The sequence below is a fragment of the Poecilia reticulata genome, chromosome 7 (assembly GCF_904066995.2).
Source record: "Poecilia reticulata chromosome 7, P_reticulata-male-v2, whole genome shotgun sequence".
NCBI classification, from domain to species: Eukaryota; Metazoa; Chordata; class Actinopteri; order Cyprinodontiformes; family Poeciliidae; genus Poecilia; species Poecilia reticulata.
This window is the reverse complement of record NC_088836.1, coordinates 6,135,233-6,152,145: the sequence shown is the minus strand read 5'-3', so window position 1 is coordinate 6,152,145 and position 16,913 is coordinate 6,135,233. Positions and strand designations below refer to the sequence as shown.

At 39.6% G+C, this 16,913-nt stretch overlaps 1 protein-coding gene across 1 annotated transcript; it reads right to left on the bottom strand.

Annotated features, from left to right (window-relative positions):
• Positions 1 to 3,309: 3,309 nt before the first annotated feature.
• On the bottom strand, positions 3,310 to 16,598 carry LOC103466943 (alpha-1,3-mannosyl-glycoprotein 4-beta-N-acetylglucosaminyltransferase C). Its single transcript, XM_008412883.3, has 6 exons — positions 16,432 to 16,598; positions 11,447 to 11,727; positions 8,048 to 8,146; positions 7,762 to 7,903; positions 4,737 to 4,991; positions 3,310 to 4,644 (listed from the first exon to the last, which is right to left on the bottom strand). The coding sequence occupies exons 3-6, from the start codon at positions 8,141 to 8,143 to the stop codon at positions 3,758 to 3,760; spliced, it is 1,380 nt and encodes a 459-aa protein (XP_008411105.1). The 5' UTR covers positions 8,144 to 8,146; positions 11,447 to 11,727; positions 16,432 to 16,598; the 3' UTR covers positions 3,310 to 3,757.
• Positions 16,599 to 16,913: the final 315 nt, after the last annotated feature.

Here is a 16,913-nt window from a genome sequence, read left to right as displayed (position 1 = left end):
TGTGTCTCATTGTTCTGTCAGCTGATCGGTGTTATGAGTTCCAGCGTCACTGAACGCCACAGAAGAAAAAGGGATTGTTCTCTCCTCCAGCTCATCCACCATGCATATCTCTGGCAGATATGCGTGTCAGTTTCAATTTTGATCAAAAGACTTAAATTTTGATCAAAGATGTTTATGTAAATGTAAATAAGCTGCTGTGGAATTCAGGTTAACATGTTAAAACCCCTTAACTGTCACCTTCAAAATGCTTGCATGTAAGTCAATGGGTCCATCAGGACGCCGGTGTCATCGTGACAGTTAAGGCATGACTTCATAATATTATTATTTTTTTTGCACCATGCATACTTCTATTTTCAATTCACTTAAGCTGGTTTCATAGTGAGGAGACAAATTGTATTATAGTTGCTCAAAGGAAAGGGATTAGCATGTTGAAATGATGTTAATGGAGAGCTGCAATAATAACAGCTGGATGAGCCAAAGGCCATTTTGTACCTGGTGTACTGAAAACGTTCACAGGACACAGCAGGGATTATCAGATTAACTGCTGCAACTGATGGACTCCCTCTTTCTGAGATTTTGTCCTATTTTTTTTAACCTACATCAGAGCAAAAACATGGGTTCCAATAAGTTTATATTGTGTTATTGACTTATAAATGTATCTGTTGGCAGTTTTAACCAAATAAATACTTGAGTAAAATGTATTTCTGCTCATGCCAGATTAGGGATTAGCTTTAGGAGTTCTTCTGTTCTTTCACACTTTTGAAAACAATTTTAACCGACTGCCACACATGCACGGGCGGATATAGCCTTCAGTAAATGGAGATATAATATGGTTTTATATAAAACAGGAAACATTTTTTTTTAAAAACAGCTCTATCTAAAGTAATTATTTGATTTTGAAACAGAAAAAATAGAAAACATATAACCAAAAAATATAAATGTAGTTTTAAAGTGCTTATTGCACAGAATGTTATCCCTTTTTACTTTTCCACTCTTGATAAGGAACACAAGTATGACAAGCTGATGTTAGCCTCTTAGACTGCTGTGCTACCTTCTAGACTTTATAGGGAAAATGTGTTATAAGTAAAATAATCTGCCAGTGGAACTAGAACTTTTTCATCAATATTAAGGAATTATTTACTTAAAATCAGCTTCAGGATTTTGTTGAAAAGTTACTTTTTGTAATCCAAGTGTTCTGAGATATTTACACTACAAACTAAACCAAAAATACTTGGTAAGATTTTGTGTTGCTACAGTGTTCTGGCCAGTCAGTGTGCTCTCTCACAAATCATAACCTTCTCTGCATGTAATTTCAAATTAAATTTAAGTCACAGACAACTGTTTAATGGAACTTCTCCCATATACTTGAAAGCTGTCACCAAAGATTGTCACAACTCGGTCACTCTATTTGTCAAAGGATTGTTGGCCAGCAGTCCCCACGCCTGTTACAGACATTTCAGATTGTTATCATGTGTCGTTTCAAGATGATGTAATGATCTACAGAGCCATGCTAGAACAGTGTTGAGCCCGGGTACTTTGAAGGAACTCTTAAAGACCCACCTCTAAGGCATCTCGTCTGCACTTCTCAACCTCTTCTACATCTTGTTGTACATTTCTCTCCATGTCTGTATCCATTTACACACTGCCACCTCTGACCTAGTCTAACAAGTCTAACAAGGTCTTTGTTGTAAGTAACTTATTGTTAGCTTTTTATTAACCACATTGTTACACTTTTATTTGTAAGCATCTACCAGAGTGGGACTTGGAGGGAGGTTCTTGCTTCACTTTAGCCTGGTAAAAAGCAGCCTCTTCTTCTACGCTTTGCTTCGGACAGAGGGTCTGGACCCTCGGCTACAAAGAAACAATTGCTTGCTGGAGGCGCGGTCTTTGTCGAAGTTTTAAATGATTGGAACTGATTTCACTAAATCGCTAAAGTTTGCCAGTGGCAGACTGTATGAAATGTACCGGCTCAAATGTGAAGAAGAAATGCTATGAAGCTTACCAGAAACTAACTGAGCCAACTAGAAAATCAGTAAACTTTTGCCAAACACTGTGTGCTGTGTGGAGTAGGGTTTAATGTTTAATGTCTTAAACATTCCTCTCACTGTCCCTTTAACTGTTCAATATTTTGAAGCGAGGTCAACTCTGAATGAATGGCTTTCTTCACTTCTTCCTCCCCCTTTACAAAACGACAACCACAAGCAGATTACAGTTAAAAAAGAAATGTTCACAACTCCTCCTTTTGTTTGCTGATTGGCCCAGATGACATGAATCCTGAGAAATCGAGTTCAATAGGAGAAATCCCTGACAGAGTTTGGAAGAGAGATGAGAATAGAGTGGAATTGCATAGGAAAGCAATGACCAGACTAGCTTCACATAGAAATGATCTAAATGTTACAGACCTAACACGTAATTCTAGACCGTCTTCATCATCATTGGCTGTTTTGAAACAAGTCATTTTACTCAGATTTTCAGCAAGAATACATTTCAGTTAGAATATCTACAGTCTCCATGTCACGACTGCTGGATTTCAATTACTCTAATGCTCGTAAATCATTTCCCACATAGAAACAATTTCTGCCAAAAATGGTTTGATTTATTGGTCTAGACTAATATTATTTTGAACACAGCCATGGAAGTGGAAAAAATCATAATAAAAGTCAATAACCTTTGACAGTAAACCTTTGAACCAGTAACAAGTTGGTGCATAATTCTAATGGTTTTGGGTATCAGGACATTTAGCAGCAGTTTTTGATGTGCCACAAACTCACACCTTTGCATAAATAATAAATGTGTTGGTCAGACAACACATTTCCTAATGACCCCTGCCTCACATCTTTTACCTTGAAACAGTTCAGATAAAGGATAAGTTAATTTGTCTAGAAAATAAAAATAACTACTCATAGCCTGACAGAACTGTTTCCATTAGAAATGTCAATATTTCACTAATATAAAAAAAAACAAAAACCAATTTCACAATTGCTGTGTTTCTACTAAATAAGAAATCCAACTAAAATTACACGAGCATTGCATTATCCTTCTACTACTTCCTGTAGTCTTCTTTGCGGTTTGCGTCGATGGCGATATCCACTTATTGATCACATGAGTTGTGTGATGCCAAAAAAAAAGATTTTCTATTGGTTTATTGCCAAACTTTTTGGCGATAAACTTGTATTTTTGAAGCACCAAATTTATTTTCGATACGTCAAATTGCACAATCATATAGTCAATGGAAACGCTGCTACTCCGATAGATATTACAGATAGATTTGAGGGTTTTACATATAAATAAAGACTGAAGTACACAAGCTTTGGTCCAAGAAAATAACACATTTAATGTGTGAGGTAGCACAGGTTTCCTTCTAGAAAATGTGATGCAAGAAAACATTTGCAAAAAGTGATTTATACTTTAAGAAAAAAGGTACAAATACAACAGTCTAGAGGAGAATGTACCATATAAAAACAGCAAAAAATGCTGCAGATTCCTACAGTAAGAAACAAAAAGACCAGATGGATTTAGATTATTATCTACTATGGCTGTTTAATCTCTGTACATCATTTGCTTTGGTCAAACATCTCGAGGTTGGAAGCAGCTCCACTCAGGCATGGTCAATGTTTTATAACAGGATCAGTTTAGAACCACACACCCCAACTTCCCGTCGTCACCACCACCAGTATTTCCAGTTGGATGCCTTACTCAAACTGGAAACCAAAATGTTAGTCAGGCTGGAAGACAGACAAACCAGCTACTTTTGGCGTCAGGATGCGCTGGACTTCGTTGTGATTCTTATTTTCCGAATGATCAGCCAGTCTTTCTGCCCGGCGGTCACAGATATCCTCAGACACGAAGAAGCAGAGCCGTGCCGTTTGTCTACCTCTCGCATCTCAAATTTTCCATTCATAAAAGCTCCCAGTGACTGGAAGGTTTTACAGCTCTTCATCGCTGCAGTGAACACGTCTTGGCCTAGCTCCACCTGACCAGAGTCCAGGAGGTCCTTTCCTCCTGATCCCGTTTCCACCAGTATCCCCGCAACCACCACAGGCTCCAGGAACACCACCGTCAAATAATCTCCTCTTCCTGGAGAGCGCCCCCAGAAGAAGCCCTCCCCGGGATCCCAGGCCAGTTTGGGGAAGTACTTCTGGTAGGTGGACATGTTTGAATACACTTCAGCTGAGGGATTGGTGTATAGTCCCTCTTCAAAGTTCTTATCCTTTAGCTTGTTGAATGTTCCCTGGAATGACGAAAAAGTGCCCATGTGTTGGAAGAGTGAGGGTTTAAAGAGGATGGTCTCTCTTTGGGTCATCAGCTGTCGGAAATGAGACATCAGCCAGTCACAAGGCATTTCTTGGTAAAAGAGAAAAAGGAAGCGGGCCAGAAGAGGAAGGTCGGCGGACTTGTAGAGTTTCCCAATGTAACCAAGGGCTGAAAACTCCAACATTGCCCACCTGTCCTTTTTTGCGTTTTGCTCCTCAATGTGCTTCCGAATAGTTGTGAGAAAGTTCTGTGCTGAAAAGACGTCGTCTTCCAGCTGGAGGTAGTACTGCCCCAGACCTGCACTGTAGTGGATCAAAAAGGAGTAATCCACATTCTGCTTGGAGCGGAACGACACCCGGTCAGGAGCGTCGTTGTAGTTCCTCTTCAAGCCTTCAGGAAGAAGCAGAGAGACTTGCATGAATAAACCACCGGCAAGAACGTTACTCAAGCTTCCTGCCTGGCTGGAACTCATCATGCTGCACCTGTCAGAGGAGGGTACCACTTCTGCGACACGTGGATGACTAAAAGCTGGCCTAGGTCCAGCTCAGAGGCAAACGTTGAGTTGATTTCCCTGACGGTACTGGTTATCCAGCGAACGTCAAAGTCTGCGATCAGTACCACCACCACCATGGAGGAGCGCTCTTCACGAGACGACTGGGAGAAGAGCGACTGCAGCGTGGGCACCAGGTAGCTGCCCTTCTTCCGCTTGACTGACGACATGCCGATGGTTAGGAACTCTGAAATGTATCCAAACAGGAATTAAAATCTACATACAGTCATATTAATAACTTAGAACATGAGGCCTGAAAAGTACTTTTTGAAAGTAACAACCTTTATTAAATATTAATGCTTTTTTTTTTTTTTTTTTTTTTTTTTTACATATTTGTTAAAACTTGTCACGGTAGTATGGTGTGAGGTAGATAATCTGTGGGGGAAAAAATTGACATCCTCTGCTCTTTGCTACACTGCTAACTAGCCTGAATGTTCAGGCTAGTTAGCATGGCCATAGATGATGGAGGATAAACTGTTTTCCTGTGACTGGACGTTGTTTCTCCACCATTAATACATTGAGCAGTGAGTACATGAGGATGACTGACAGCGCTAAGCCCCTCCTTCTGGCTCCGATTGGTTGTTTTTGGTCGGTAGTTGTGCATTTCTTCAAATGATAATAGCAGCTCAGGGAGGAGTTGGGGGTGATCGATCTTTTCACAGATTATCCGTCTTGTAACATGCTGTCACGACATGGAGACAGCTGCAGCTTTAAATATCATTTTCATTAAGTTCACATTTCTCTATTAAAATGTAATGACTGATGTAATTCTAAATGTCCTTTTCATTAACTGTAAGCAGAAACTCATTGTAAACATAAATAAAGGCTAGAGTTACTGAAATAAATGGTCTGTGGCAATAATAAAACTTATTGAATACATTCCAAGGCCGACAAATAAAATATGTTTTATAAATAGTGAGACGGAGGAGTTTATGAGGTAATTCTTTTTATAATATAATATTCTGAACCCAACAAATGTTGATCTTTTGCTTTTAATAAAACACACAGCTTCTCAAATTATTGTTACACTTTAAATGACTACTGCTGTAGTTAAATGGGAAAATAATGGATAAATGGATTTGTCGCTTTATTTCATGCGGTTTTAATGATGGATTGTTTTTAAAGGCATTAGTTGATGGATAGAAGCAGACTGTAATCTGCTTTAAAGGTTTTTTTTTTTTTACAAAGTGTGTTGCTACAGATAAGAGGAGGGTGAGGGACGCTGACGGGTTTTTTTTTACGATAAGGGTTACAATGTCAGAGTTTTAGTGAGGTTTAGAGAGGGCCAGAACACTCACTTCGTTAATGGTGTCATTTAGAGTTTAATTATTTCATTTAATTGTTTTAAAACAACTAAATTTGATTGTTTTGTTTTTTTTATTAATATAAAATTAATAAAAATGTTCTGAGAAGAACCAATCAAACCAACCTAGCCGTATGGCAGCAACAACTGGCATCAAGTGTTTGTGGTAACGTCACTGTGGAGCAATTGTGGTCCATTCTTCCTCGCAGAATTGTTCCCATTGCAGGGTTTTCGGACATGGACGGCTTATTTAAAGTCACGTCACAGCATTTCAATCAGATTTAACTCTGGGATTTTTCCAGGCCACTCTAAAACTTTCCTTTAGTTTTGGTTTTTCTGAGCTGTCCAGAGGTGAGCTTGGTGGTTTGCTTCATCTTTGTCCTGCTACATAAATGACTGAGCTTTAGGTCAAGAACTGACCGACTGTCATTTTACAAGACATGAATTCATGGTTCAATCAACAGAGCCGGGTCCTGAATCAGTAAATCAGCCCACAATCATCACACACCCACCATCGTGTCTGACTGCAGGCATGTTGAGAAGTGTGAAGTGCTAAAAGTGTTAGTTTTTCACCTGATGCAAGGAGGACACACCTTCCAAAATTCAGCTTTTGTCTCATCAGTCCACAAGACACAACACAAAATTTTACCAAGTATTTCTGGTCTAGTTCATAGTGCAGCAATGGAAATAAGACAAAACTAACTTAGAAGTTACTTGGCAACAAGATATAGGAACTTGTTTTAAATCAATCATTTCTTAATATAGATTTTTTTAAGTACTAATTCCTTTGATAAATTATTTGGGAAAAATGTGCCCTTAAAGTGAAATAATCTGATAGTGGAACTGCTACTTTTTTTTAATCAATATTAAGGAATTATTGTCTAAAAAAATAAGCTCCTGTATCTTGCAGAAAAGTTTCTTATAAGTTTGTTTTGTCTTACTTCAAGTTAGTCAAGATATTTTCACTATAAACTAGACCAAAGAAATACTTTGTAAGATTTTGTGTTTTTGCAGTGAATGTTTTTCCAAAAGTCTTTGGCTCACCAGCTCACACTTTGAGTAATTTTTAGTCAGTCAGCAGTGGTTTCTTCCTTACTGTTGGGTCAGGAATCAGGATCACTGCCTTTTACTGAGATCAACGATGTTATGTGGGAATTTTGGGATTTAAAAAGTATGTAATAATTCATATAAATAACATATGAATAAAAATAATTGGGCAAAATAAACCAAATCAAATCCTTTTGATGTGAAACTTGTAAAACTTTAACACAAACTGCAGGTGTGTGTGTGTGTGTGTGTGTGTGTGTGTGTGTGTGTGTGTGTGTGTGTGTGTGTGTGTGTGTGTGTGTGTGTGTGTGTGTGTGTGTGTGTGTGTGTGTGTGTGTGCGTGTGTGTGTGTGTGTGTGTGGGTGGTGAGGTTTTGGTTAAAACAACTTTGTCCTTCATTCAGTGGCGTTACTCTCAGTGGGCAGACGATCCAGGAATTTTACTCAAGAGTAAGTGACACAAGATAGAATTACTCAAGTAAAAGTAAAAAGTACAGCATAGTAAAAAAATACTCCTGAAAGAAAATTTTTTTCCTCCATAATTTTACTCAATTAAATGTAACTGAGTAAATATAACCAGTTACTAGCCAACTGTGAGTGGAACTCACTCTGCCGAGTGGATGGCGTTCCTGCCAGCAGCTGATAGGTCACATTGAGATGCAGATAATCTCCCTGTTCCGCCCAGGACTCCTTACTGACGAGCCTCTCCAATTGCCAGCTCAGTTGCTTTGGAGCCGATCTAGTCCAACCCTGAAAGACACAATCGACCAATGTTTGCTTGTTCCTTGGAACCACATCTGGAGGGGAAAGCAGAGCAGACTGAAACATTTCCAGGTGTCGTTTCCTGTTGGACAGGATTCACCTCTTTTTTTTTTTTTAGCTCTGGGGTCTCACCATGAGGAGGAAATCCAACGGATAGAGGAAGTACAGGACAGTGACGAGAAGCAGAACTGCCAGAACTGCATTCTTCTTCCTAGAGCGCCGTCGCATTTCCTGTCAAACATCCAAACACATCGACGTTTGTGTTTAGGTGAAACCAAGTCAGTGCAACAGTAAATAATTCAGCTGTGAGAGGATGAATATTTCAGAAGGCTCAGATACAGATAACACCAGGCCGTGTGTGTCTAGACTGAGATAAACTCACTGCGTCTTCTGGAGATCTGAACTCCAAAGATCGTTCTCCATCGATACACTAACTTAAAGAGGTGGCATCATTAAAGGTCAAAATCGACTATTTTGACCTTTAATTCATTTTATGTTATTCCCTAATAAAAAACATACCAGGAGTGTTGCTTTGATTCTTTCATGTATGTTTGAGAAATCCTTTAACCTTCTTGGCAACCATTCAGCTGTGCAAAACGCCTGGTTGGACCTAGCTCCGCCTTCATCACACAGCTCCTCCTCAGAGTTGCAGTTTCCAAGCTTCCACCCCTCACGACTCCCTCACTCAGCTCCTTCAGACTAGCCAGCAGCAAATAGCAAACACCTGGTGAAACAATGCTCTTTATGCGAGCCGCTTCTCAGTGAAATCCTGGTAAAAACCAGCTATTTATTAAACCTGCTAAAGGTTAAAAGAGGGACATTATGATGACTTCCTGAAGGCTGAGTTTCAGAAAGAGCAGGAATTTTTAAAGAGACAGAGGCCCAAATTCAACACGTTAAATAACAAACTTTAAGTCATATCAGATATATAGAGCCTTTTTATAACAACTGAAGGTAACATAGTTACTTGATTCTGCTATAAAATAATTCTATAAGGCTGGAAAACACCTGGTAATACTGCCCCTTTAAAACTAAGATACTGCATCGTCAGAGCGGTACATTCAACTTGAGGCCAGTGATAATCTAATGTGCTGGAACAGATTGTGCAGAGTATTTTGTTACATTTAGACTTGACAGCAGGTTTCTCTGGAACCCTCTGCTGGACTCAGGCCTCACAGCCTGACACAACAAGTCTGCAGCTGCTGCGGCTTCCCGACCTACATTTATGATTTTGTTGACTTTATCTTACGCCGCATTTCTCCCAGATTAATCATTGTTCATTACCGGCCTTTGTGTTCATAAGTGTTCCTAAACCTACGAAAGCAACTTTAAAGTCTCTGCTGTGTTAACCTGAAAAAACAAAAAACAAAAAAAAAAACCGCTGTTCAGATTGGGCTTTCACATATTTGGAGCTATTTTAGGGCTGTAAACCGCATCTTCAGGTGTTGAACTTGAGAGGTTTGTCTTTTCCAGTATACTTTTTATTATTTATAAGCAATTATAAAATGTTGAAAGCATAAATAAAAAAAATTATACAACTGCATTTTTAAAAACAGTTTCCGTGTAGTTGATCTATAGATTCCAAATCAAAGTTAGCTATTAGAAGAAAAACATTTGTATGTGTGGTATTCTTCTCCAACAGTGCATCTGATTTCCAATCCAAATACTGGGATCTGCCTCCACCCTAGGCAAACTGCGAGAACAGCCCGTGTCCTCTGATTTCTTTCTCCTTTGTTTGGTTTTCGCCATGTCTTTGGATCTTACACCCGATCAATGTTTTATCAATTTAAGATTCACATAGACCTATAAACCTTCTCAGGCCTAATATATCTTTTGTTTAACTTTGGGTGACACATTTAGGTCAGTACTTCTCCATTTTTCTATGAAATGAAAAGTGATTCTGGGCCATTTGGTACAGTAAATTGTGAGTATATTCACTGCTGACATTATTGCACTCATCCAGATGATAAATGTCACACAAACTGCTGGAAGCACAAAGATAGGAGTCAGAAAAATTTTGATTTGTTGCAGTTAATATTTTTATAGCAATAAATTGAAATTGTTGTGATATTGTATGACTTCTTAAAATTTAGTGCATGTCTAGTTTTTTATGAATACATGGTGACAAATAATGCACAAAAAAATCACAGATACATAATGGTGTAGATAGAACAACCCAAGGAAAAACAAACAGCTCCAGGTGTAAAGTGTCAAATTAAGCTAGAAGTAGGTGTTGTGAAAACTACATTAAACAGGTTTTAAAAACAATAACTGAATTGTTTTTAAAGTTAAGGTTTCTTCTTTTAGTTATTTTGGATCATATGGACATCAGATACAATATATATATTCAATAAATCAGAATATTATTGAAGTTACTCCATCACCAAATGAAAAACGTGATTACACAATGACTTTTATATTCTCTTAATGTCTATTGCCTCATCACTTTTCTCCTAGCAGCTAATGAAAATGCAACAATTAAAAAAAATGAATATTACAATGTGGCTACACAGTGGCACAGTTGGTAGAGCTGTTGCCTTGCAGCAAGAAGGTTCTGGGTTCGACTCCCGGCCCCGGGTCTTTCTGCATGGAGTTTGCATGTTCTCGAGTTTGCATGTTCTCCCTGTGCATGCGTGGGTTTTCTCTAGGTTTCTACTCCAGTTTCCTCCCACAGTCCAAAAACATGACTGTCAGGTTAATTGGCCTCTCTAAATTGTCCCTAGGTGTGTGTGTGTGTGTGTGTGTGTGTGTGTGTGTGTGTGTGTGTGTGTGTGTGTGTGTGTGTGTGTGCATGTGCATGGTTGTTTGTCCTGTGTGTCTCTGTGTTGCCCTGCGACAGACTGGCGACCTGCCCAGGGTGACCCCACCTCTCACCCGGATAGGCACCAGCAACCCTCCCGACCCCACCAAGGGATAAGGGTGTTAGAAAATGGATGGATGGAATATTACAATGTGTCGGCGTATGAAAAGCATGTTTACCTGCTAAAAATAAAAGCATACACCTTCCTGCTATTAAAAAGTACCTTGTTTTCATAAAGTGCTTTTCATGCAGCCATGCGACACGTATCAGGACGTGTCTACTTTAAATGACTGTACAGTACTGAAGAAAAGAAAAAAAAACACAAACTCGATAGAACCGTTTGTAAATCCATCCCTTCATGGAAGCTTCTTTTCACGGTCTGGCTTTCCTCTGCTGGATACAAGACAGGATAAATCAGGAAATGTTTATCTTTTCAACCAGCAGCCTTGGCGCTCGCGCTCACTCCAAATATAACCGAGGCGGTGGATGGACGGTATATTTGGCCTCCGCTGTTAGTTGAAGTCCCATCTGCGCTTAGAGTTTCTACCGCGAAGAAAACAGCCAGTCGAAAAACCTGAGCAACCGGACGGGTGAGTTTGTTCCGTCGGTTTCCAACAGTTGCATCTCAATCTCTCAGTTGCAGCTCGAGAAAAACATTTTTTTTTTTTTTTAAAAAACATGCCCTACGACATTTCTACAAATCTTGGATGACATACTACAGTAAAGCTTACCCTCTTAAGTGAAACTTCCTTTCTCTCTTTCCAGTGAGTTTGCCTCCGAGCCGCGCCAGAACCTCAAAGTCAACGCCTCTCCCTCCCTCAGAAATCCACAGACAGAAGCCTAATGGTTTGGAAACAGCTAGAGCTGCAGCATTGTGCTCCTCTGCTCTCTGTCAGGACTGAAGTTTAGGCTGCCAAGCATCAGGTGGCGGCGCCCGGCTGCGGACGGAGGGTGTGTCGTAACGCCGGAACGAGGCCCAATCCGCTGCGCAGTTTACACCCAGGGGGCTGGGCTAGAAGACGGAAACAGAGTGGGGAAACCCAGCGTGGAAAGATTCAGAAATGACACACAGAGACTGAAAATGGATTCCCTTAAATGAGCCATTTAAGCATATTATTACGCTTCATTCTTAAAAATCCAACCTGGTCTAAATAATTTCATCCAATCCCTAAATGATCAGATTTCTATAAACTAAAGATGTCCCTCATAAGTTTTCTACTGATGGAAATTACTGACCACAGCACTATGATTAACATCAGAAAATTAGAAAATCAAGATCATTTATCTTTTTATGCAATATATGTAAACCTCAAGGTTACGATAGGAGAAGCAACTGTCGAAACCAAACGTTTACTCAGGCCTACATCTTTCTTTTTCCCCCGTCTGTAGTTTAACCAGATCAAACGTCTCTTGTTTTAGGTCAATTACCAAAATAACTTTGATTACTAAATGCCAGCATAATGAGAGACAGAATATGTCAAACATTTATCTATTAATGGCCTCAAAAGCAGAAGTTTAAATGGAGAATGATCACTATATATAACTAATGAAAGCTCTGATGATGATGTCATGGTTTTGGTAACATCTGGTAGGTTAACTGACAGCTGTGGATGTCTTTTAAGGTCCTACCTGAAACTTTCTGATTTTTTGTTGGACTCTATGGGAATGTCTAAAAAAAATCAGCCAAGATATCAGGAAGAGAATCAGGAGCAGCACCAGTTTGGTTCAACTTGGGAAATAATTTCCAAATGCTTTAAGGTGCAGCATTCAACTCTTTAAACAATTTTATCCAAACATGGACATAATGGGAATTTACAACCGTCTAGGCCTGTCGCGATAAACGATAAATCAATTAATCGCATGATAAATTAAACCTATCGACCTTATTTTAATTATCGGCTTTATCGTCTCTTCCTGCCTTTTTTCTCTCTATTGATGACACTGAATGAAAAAAGGCTCAGCTCCGGTGCTCTCCACTGACCCTCCCTTCCTCATTTCCTTAGTCTAATGTCCAGCGCACACTACATGAGTTGTCGGCCCATTTTCAAAACCTGAGAGACACATTAGCCGACAGAAATCCATAACGGTTCGATCGGGTTTGTCGTGCCGTGTGTTGTCCAGCCACCTGGGCCAAAATAATGGCTACAAGTCCAGTTAACTAATTTTAAAATCATGTATTAATCAATGCTTTACTAGAATCTACCTGTGATGCATGTGGCTATAGAGTCAGAGTAAAGTCCTGACTGAATGAAAATAATTATAACCTATTTATGTCACGTTAACGAAGAACAGCTGAAAACTTACCGGGTTTATCAACTGCGGTAGTAATTTGGCTCCAACTCCTCCCCTTGTCATTTCTATATTCTTTGCACGAAATGCTGAATAAACATTAATGTGGTTTCCACAAATCATCTCCGATGTCCGCTGGACTTCGGGTTGCGTCGTGTCAGTTGTTTGGGATTCCCCTCATTATTTCCTCCCAGAAGGAGGAGAATCCGCGCTTTCTGATTGGCTACCTGTCACATTCAGCGTTAAGCTCCCAGTCGGGGAAAACCCCAGATTTAGATCGGAGCGGCCACGACGACCTAAATCACACTACAGGATGATCGGTTACGAAATCACCAGCGACAATGTTAGATCGGCCAATGATCTAAGATTTTCGTAAAGGGAAAATAGGAGCAAAAAATCGTGTAGTATGAAATACAGCATCATGTGATGTGAAGATGTGCCCATCTTCTCTATTTAAATCTAGTGATTACTGACAGTGGCGGAGCCAGAGGGGGGGCCGGGGGGGCCAGTGCCCCCCCTGTCATCTGATTGGCCCCCCTAGTGGCCCCCCCAGATGATTGACATGTAACAGCACCAGGTTATTCCTGTACATTATTTGGAATCATTCTAAGCCAACCTAATATCTAAAGAAGAAAAACAATAATAAATATATCAAAAGAAAATGTATAAAACTTTATATAAGTCCATGTGATGACATAAATAAATAGATTTTTATCAGGCGCGATACCAGCCTCCTTTATACTCATAACAAGCTGATATTCTTCTCCTGGGTGTTTCAGTTGTGCTGCGTTGTGGTGCAATTCAAAGGCTAAAGCACTTCATACCTGGTGGTGATGGTAAAACACCAATAAGTTATTTATTTATTCTCCGCAAAAAAGAGAAAAAACCGAAGAGGGGCCGACAATGTTCCTAGTTTGGAGCAGAGGTGGCGCTGGAGTTTTTTCGTTGTCCGTCAAAGAAAAAAATAATTTTATTTCCAATTTGTAGTCATCAAATGAAACATTTATTATTTCTCTGCTAGAACGTTTTTGAAATCAGGTAACATTTCACGAAATGACGTGATTAGAAGACGACAGAACTCTGATCGTTTCCTGATCCCTCTGCGGGAGAAAAACCAGCAGAAGCGGATCAGCTGAGCTAGGAGCTCCAAAGTCTCTGGTCCGTTAAAGCGTCCAGATCAGAGATGATCCTCTGACTGATATTGTTCTTAGTCTGATTAATAATGAGCTCCACGATGTTCTCTGTGCCACCATTGTGGCACCAAGTGTCAGCTGCGCTTGATCACATTCTGGACAGAAACCAGCGGACTGCTCTCTGTTCTTATCAAGACGAGGATGAGGAGGGAATCTGACATATTAACTCAGTTAAGTTTTTACTGGTTTTGTTTTTAAAACACCATTAACGTAAGCAGTGTAACTATATATTATATATTTGGCGTTTGTCATCTCATGTGTGATCAACTAACTGTGGAGCATTTAAGCGCATTTATTGCCCAGCGCTCTGCGCTTGTTTCTGCCTAACGGATCTGCACTTTAATTTCTTTCCTCTCTCAACGATCAGCTGTTATTCCTCTACATAAACTACAATAAGTAGATCATATTCTCTTTAGGTTTTCTCTATGTGCTCCAAACTCATTAAATGTAAACTCATTAGAAGCCTGAACCACCATCAGGCAAATAATTCTGGTCCGACCTGAAATATTGTTACCTGTCCAATCAGAGCTTCCTAACCAAGGTGTCCATAACTCTTCAACACGCTGTCAGCTCCCGGTCAGAAAGACGCATTTAGTTCAGAGTCCATGAGATGATATTCAGAAAGGATCTTTTATTTGATTGATTTTAGTTTCCTCTGCGATGAACTCTTTGCGTAAAGTCTATCATGTCTCCATGTGCGCCAGTCAAAGGTGTTAATTATAACATGTCAAATGACAGAGGGGCTTAAAAACTAACCAAATATTCAGTTTGGTTATTTTTTAAAATTATATATATGTGCACACACACATTTAAAATTTTGCCCCCCCAGAGGTAGTCCTGGCCCCCCTTGGCCCCCCCAACTTTAAAAGTCTAGCTCCGCCACTGATTACTGAAGGGCAATATAGTATACAGACTTCATAATCTGCACTCCTTTGGTTGAATTCAATATTTATTTCCACTTTGGCTTTATGTTGTTTAGTTTTTATTCAAGTACACTTTTTGTTAATGGAGACTGAGAATCCATTTTATTTTTGTTTTGGGTTGTTTAGTTTATCAGTTCCAGTGTTATGTGTTCTTTTGAAAATAAAGTGTATCTTTCTATGGCAGGAAATCACATGCATTATTACATCATTTCCTTTAAATCAGTGTCAAAAGGTCTTGAAACAATATTATTGTTTATCGCAATAATTTTTTTAGACAATTAATCGTCCAGCAAAATTTGTTATCGTGACAGGCATACAACCATCACACCACTCAGGAAGGAAATGGGCAGAAATGAACAGGTTCAGGTACAAAATGTGCAGAAAGGCCCCAGAACAAAAACCAAAGATCTTGTGAGGATGCTGCTGAAGTTGGTGAGAAAGAGTCATTATCCACAGTGAAATGTCCTGGGCTGAAAGATTGTAGTTTGCAAATCCACACAGGGACAAAAATCTTCATTTTGGACTGTTTTTTGCACCTGTTACATTTTGAGGAAAAAGGATGATGCCTGTACCGTCCTAACTGTGAAGCGTGGTTGTGGCAGCATCATGTTGTGGGGTTGTTTTGCTGCAGTACGAATTTTATGATTCCATCATAAAATAGATGGAATCATGAGGAAAGAACATTACATGGCAAAATATTAAAGCAACAGTTAAATACATCAGCCAGGAAGTAAAAGCAGATTGGTCTTCCAGATGGACAGTAACCCTCAGCACACAGCCAAAGTGGTTTTAAAGCAGCTTGAGGACAACAGAGTCAATGTTTTGTTGTGGTCCTGATCTTAATCCTATGGAGAAGTTGTGGGGAAACCTGAAAAGGCATGTGTGAGTGAGGCGGGCCGCAACCCGGACTTCAACCAGTTCCGTCAGAAGGAACAGACCAGGACTCATTCCAACCACACTATTGTGAGAGAGAAGTTTCTGGAAGGAAACCCAAAAGGCGAGACCAAGGTCATACAGTTCAAATGGAATGCAATCAAATACTGAGGAAATGTATGTAAACTTCAGATTTTGAAGGCAGTAATACAAAATTCTCTCATTCCTGTGTCATTTAGCAAATAGAAATAATTTTGATAATTGTGACAGACCTAAAATAAACCCGTGGGAAAACAGGTGACATTTTTCTCCCAAGAATCCATCAGTTCTTCAACAGAGTTCTGCCTTGATTTATTCATACATGTATGAGGACTCCTTGAATCTCCTGAGATTTGGGTTTGCCTTAACACCTGATCATACAATGCACCGCCTGCTTACCCAAAGCTCCAGCTTGGCGCTCCCACCCAGCACCTCCTCTACTAGGCTCCTCCAGACTAGCGGAACTGCACATCTGCTGAGCTCAACATAGAAACTGCAACACCCCGAAGAATGATTGCAGACACCATCATGGAGAAACACTGTTGTCATCACAAGCTGAAGGGGGAGTGTCAGGAAAGCTAGGAGGTTCTTAAAGAGACAGAGGACAATTTCAGGGGCCAGATACAGTTATGATACCAAGTCAAATTTCTTTTATTTTTGATATATATACAGAGTTTTCATAACAACTGAAGCTAGCAGTTATTTGACGGTAGTATAAAGTGGCACATAATAATACATATTCATTAATTAGGGCCTGCAATAGCAATGCATAGGAGCAGTATGCATTGCTCCTACGCATAATTAAGAAAAAACGAACCAAATTCAAATCAAAACAAGTTCTGACATTGTTTGGTGTCAGTTAGACTCAAAATAAACTTTGA